This window comes from Notothenia coriiceps, unplaced genomic scaffold (genome assembly GCF_000735185.1).
Source record: "Notothenia coriiceps isolate Sejong01 unplaced genomic scaffold, NC01 NC01_scaffold00024667, whole genome shotgun sequence".
In the NCBI taxonomy this organism is placed as follows: Eukaryota; Metazoa; Chordata; class Actinopteri; order Perciformes; family Nototheniidae; genus Notothenia; species Notothenia coriiceps.
In genome coordinates, this window is record NW_011357368.1 from 1,718,635 (window position 1) to 1,724,058 (window position 5,424).

Consider the following 5,424-nt stretch of genomic DNA (forward strand, 5'->3'; position numbering starts at 1 on the left):
TTCATTTCTCATGGTGAGCTGAAACATGTTAGCTTACATTTGAGCAGCACTAATGTATGTTAAAATAACAACAGAATAAGAAATGACTTGTGAGTTTGTTCTGAAATTCAAAGTCAACTTTATTGTCAATCTTTCAGTTTGTGTGTACAGACAGAGAGATCGGAATACCCTTTCCCACAATCCTAAATACAAATATATATAAAAATATGTATACAAATATGTATATACTGATGTAAATAAACTCATGTTTGCATCATGGTTTGAAACGTCTCCATCATAGTCCTGTACCGGCAGACTTAAATCTTCTTTTTGTTTTCCTGGTTCTCAGCTTCAAAGATTTGTGTGGGTTAATGGCCAAGTCTTTCTCTTTCAGTGTTTGGTGCGTATTATATCAAAATCTACTCCGATAAACACAGCAACACAGATATTAGACTTTTTTCTCATTGTGTTGCATCGATGGGAATCTGATATACCACACAGCTGAAGTCTATACGTTAAACTCAGGAGAGACATTGTGTGCTCATGTTTTGATTGTGAGCTCACGGCTGTGTCTTTAAACTCATTTCCATTTCTATGTCACTTTCCATTACTTCTCCCTGCACAACTGGCCTCTGTCACTTCTCTGTTATATTTCCTGCTCTGCACATGTCTGTCAACCCAGCTGGTTTGTGCTGCTCTCACTCCCTTTCTGTTTGTATTTCACCCTAACCCCTCAGCTTCCTGTCAGGATCGTGGGAAAGCCCCTTTTATTGTGATCCTTCATCTTTGTTAAACCCATTGACTTAAACTTGACCCGTTTGGTTATTTGCATGTCAGTGACACAGCTCAGTCTCTCATATGTGGACGGTTGTTTCCCTGTAGTTGTTGGTTTATTTCTGGTGTTTAAATGCCCCCTTGTGGTGATATGTAGCTACTGCACACATCAGAATATACTACACAGCATTGCTTTGGGCCACACATAACAAAGAACCCATTATACATGTACATTCCTGCACTCGTGCCACTTGTTAGGTATTCCTAGTTTCGTAAACTGAATTTGGTACAAAGAGGTTTTAATTCAACTTCATGGTTGTTTCAGAGGCTTTAATATGTGTCCCTGTTCACCTGTATTGCATTATACAGGTTTTTTTTTATTTAGCCAACCTTTTATTGATTTGAATGGGATAGACAAAATAACACAACAACTGAACATTATAACCTTTTTTGGAGGACGGCTGTATTAGATTGCATACATGTTATCTAGGTGTACCTAATAAACTAAGGAAGAATCACATTGTACAAAATATTCAGTCTTCTTATAAATATTTCATATATAATCTCATATTTACCGTATTATATAAACTAATGATTCACGTCCGTGCACCTGTTTTGTCTTTCCCTCCACGATATAGATTCTCCGAGTGGCACTTCCACCAAATGTAGCCCATGAATTGGGTAAGTTATTTTCTTTGTCAGAATTCAAGATTCAAGGCTTTTATTGTGACGTGTGCAAAGCTACAGTGTAGATATGTCAATGAAAATCTTAGGCCACAAAATGTCTCCAACAAAATAAATAAGTAAATACAAATACAATAGAATAGAAATGGTGCAAGAAGAGTCTATATACAAGTAATTGGAATATGATATATGAATTTCTATGCACACACACCTCAGCCCCAGATACACACTCCTAATATTCAATCCTCCTTCTCCCTAAGAACGGACCCGTGCAGATCTGCTCCACGAGGACACCCAGAGGCGTTACGTTCAGGAGGTTCAGAGCCTGCAGGCGGCTGAAGTGGCCAAGCAGCTGGAAGATTTCAGGTGAGAAGAATCCTCATCCCAAACTCCAATAACTAGTCAGCTGTAATCTTATAACTATTGCATCACCCTCTACACACAGTATGTCTGTACCAAAAAGCCTCACCATTGCTTCCAATTTAAACAAAACGCTGCAGCTGGTTTCTTACCTATTTCAAAACCATGTTATCACATTACGCCTGTAGGAGGCACACATGTCAGATGGATTAGTTGCATCTAATGAGTATGGGCAACACTCAGAGTGAATACAATCACCTGCTGTATGTGGGAGAGAGGGGGAGAGGGTCGCTGTATTTGAGGCAAGTTATTTGACCACCACTTTGTAGTTATAGCTGGATTATTCAGATTATATGTTTTTGCATGTTCTAATAAATTCACAAAATTCATTAAATTAAGGTTTAGCATTGATTCGGATCTCAGCATTGATTTTCTTTCATATTGAACACCTATTTTGGCATCTTAACAGTGGTTTCCTGTGTCAATAGAGCAATAATGTATGGTTTGCAGACACACAGTCGATTTAAATAAGTTATTTTACATAGATTGACCATTTAACGACAACTCACCATTATAGTTTCATTTCAAGATAGCAATTAGCTTCAGTTCTTGTTGATCAAAATGAAATGAAACATCCAAAATTAAAATGTGCATAAGATAATTGATATGGGACTTTCAGAGTGAGCTTGAGCACACCATAGGAAGCATCACGGAAAGGAACATGAGAATTAGCATCTTGTCGTTAATTAAAAAAGTTCTCTATTGATGAATAGCCATAGGCACAGAAACACACTGAGCAGCCCTCGTCATCTGTATTCTGAGTCTGCTCCTTGCTCACAGAATTGGGAAAACCTTAGTTAGTATACTGCATTCATTCTTTGTTTTGAATATGAATCCTACCAAACTGTTGCCCCTGGTTGCTGTGTCGTGCACAGGCAGAAGAGGATGATGGGTATGACGCCCAGCGAGGCTGATCTCAGCGACGTGGAGAGCCACAACTCCACCAACCGCATCCCCAGAGAGATGAAGGAGAGGTCTGTGGCCGAGAACCTGCTGGACAAGATGTCCGAGACGCAGTGAGTGTTTGTTTTTTACCAATGCGTCTGCTACAAAGCATTTCAATATGCATGTGAGTTAGAGATGTTGGCTTTAGTAGTGTCTACTTGCAAAGGAGGCGATCAGGAACACGTGAGTGCCCACCAAGGTAACTCAAAATCCTTTTTAAGTGTTCAAATAAATGTGTATAACATAAATTAGGTCTTATTATCCAAGATTTTCTGTCATGGTTGAGGTACAACTAGAACACAAAATGTAAAGATGTGAATGCACAGGGGGTCCGCGGGGTCTTAAAAAGTATTACAAGTTGATAAATCAATTTAGCGAAAATTAGGGCTATTCAAAAGTATAAACGGCATTTCCCAAGGTATTATATTGTGTAACTTGTTTTCAATAAGTATATAAATTGTCCAAAGAGGTTGTATTCTACAGTCTTCCTGAATGTAATCATTGCGTAGGTGTGTAGTGTGATTCTGTGTAGTTTATTTATGGCATCCCGTTGGATTGGACGTCATCTGAACAAGACATCGCACGCTCACTGCTTGATAGCGCGCGAAGGTCCGTTTACGCCGGTTGCTAAGCAACATCGTTATGGGGAAATGCAAGTTTGCGTCCAAATGGTTGGAAGATAAGGAGGAAGGACAATCAATACTGTATATAGTCAATGTGAGGTAAAGTGTGTCGCCAAGGTAACCGGTTAAAACTCCAAGTGGCGATGAGGTCTTAAAATGTATGGAAAGGGTCTTTAAAAAAGGTCTTAACAGGAATTACTAGGGATGTAACGATATATCGAATATCGCGATATCGCGGTAAATGGATGTCTCAATACCGTCGTGAGACTGACAAAATATACCGAATTAAAAAAATAAAAAAAACTTTATTTAACCAGATGGTCCNTCGATAAGAGCACGGTTGTTTGCAAATTATGCAAAAAGGAATTCGCATATCACCGCAGCACATCAAGCCTCAAGTATCACCTCAATGCAAAACATATAGCAGCTAGCGTGGAAGCTAGCGTGGACGTTAGCCTGACTCGGAGTACAAGGACCCACACCCAATTCGCGTTGATCAAACAGTGGCCTATGCAACAGAGAGATTTTATTTTTCATCAGGATATTGGAAGAATAGGAGGGATTGAGGTCAATCACTGGCACTTTTTTATTTTATTTTAAATGGTACACTTTATGTTGAACTATTTATTACGTTGTTGGTGCAACTGGCACTTTATGTTGAACTGTTTATTGTTTTGGCCAAGGTTATTGAGAGAGTTGGACTGAAATGTATTAGATTTTTTAAATCAACTGTTGGTAAATCAACAAAGTCTGTTATGGCCTCTGAAGCAACAGAGAGATGTTTTCTAATAGTCAGGGTTTCCAATGTTCTGAATGTACTTGAAAGTATTGTGTTTTACTTAAAAAACAAAGTGTTATAGTTTACAGAAGGTCTACCTACCTATAGGCTAGCTGAATCTCTGAAATGTACTATATTCCTAAATATGCTATTGCTACACTTTATGGCAAAAATTGCACTTTTCTGTTGGTCTTGGTTAAGTACCACCTTGAAAAAAATAAACAATGTTTTGTTGCTTAAGCTTATGTATTCAGTCATTATTCAATGGTATACTAAAATCCATGTGAAAAAAATTGCTTCTCACTGTTCTCAGGTCAAATATTTATATGTGATTAAAAATGCGATTAATTGCGATTAATTAATTACAAAGCCTGTAATTAATTAGATTAATTTTTTTAATCGAGTCCCGGCCCTAATATGAAGTAATTTACATGTATTACGTATATGTAGCCAACTATAACAACTATATCTTAAAACATATTTTTAACTGTGTGTGGTAACCTGAGTGGGGGGAAGATGGCCACAGAGACAAAGAGCCATAAAGGGGGATGTGTGTGTGCTGGCTGCAAGATGTGAAATAAGATAAGGANAAATTAGGACCACTGTACACATATTGATATAACTGAAATGTCAGTGAGACCCCTGGGCTTGTTAGCCAGCCATAATAACGTCATACCGGGGCGTTCGTTCCGGTGCACTCCGACAGCATTTTGCACTACATCGAGATTAAGATTAAACTAACTTATTTTGGGAACACCAACATAACTATGGAGTTGGCCAGATGTGTGCAAATTACTGTTCATGGTAATTTCAAAACAAATGCCTTTGTTGGACACACACAAACACACCGAACATACACACACACAGCAGAGCTGAGCAGAGCACATACACACACACACATCATGCGCCTTTGTGACCGGACATTTCCTTCATACAACGAGTAATAGGGGGAATAATCGGGCCGTTCGATGTGTGTGTGTTAGGGCTGCACGATCTTGGGAAAAAAATCTAATTGCGATTTTTATGACAAATATTGCGATTGCGATTCGATTTGCGATATTTGTTTTTAAGCGACCCTACGGAAGTTTATTGTAAAATGCGGCCATATCTCCGGCTAGGAAGGTCGCATCAACGTGCTCCCGTCTCTAGCACCCCCGCAGCCCGACCTACGAGTGAAAGAGCTAAACTTACATGAAACTTCCGTTGGGTTGCTTTAAAAGT

General features: G+C 38.8%; 1 protein-coding gene across 1 annotated transcript in view; it reads left to right on the top strand.

Annotated features, from left to right (window-relative positions):
* LOC104955401 (rho guanine nucleotide exchange factor 1-like) overlaps positions 1 to 5,424 on the top strand; it is a 36,058-nt gene that overhangs the window by 5,800 nt on the left and 24,834 nt on the right. The window contains exons 4-6 of the mRNA XM_010782728.1: positions 1,392 to 1,434; positions 1,698 to 1,803; positions 2,733 to 2,873. Coding sequence (XP_010781030.1) covers positions 1,392 to 1,434; positions 1,698 to 1,803; positions 2,733 to 2,873 — 290 coding nt within the window. The remainder of the gene's footprint in view (positions 1 to 1,391; positions 1,435 to 1,697; positions 1,804 to 2,732; positions 2,874 to 5,424) is intronic.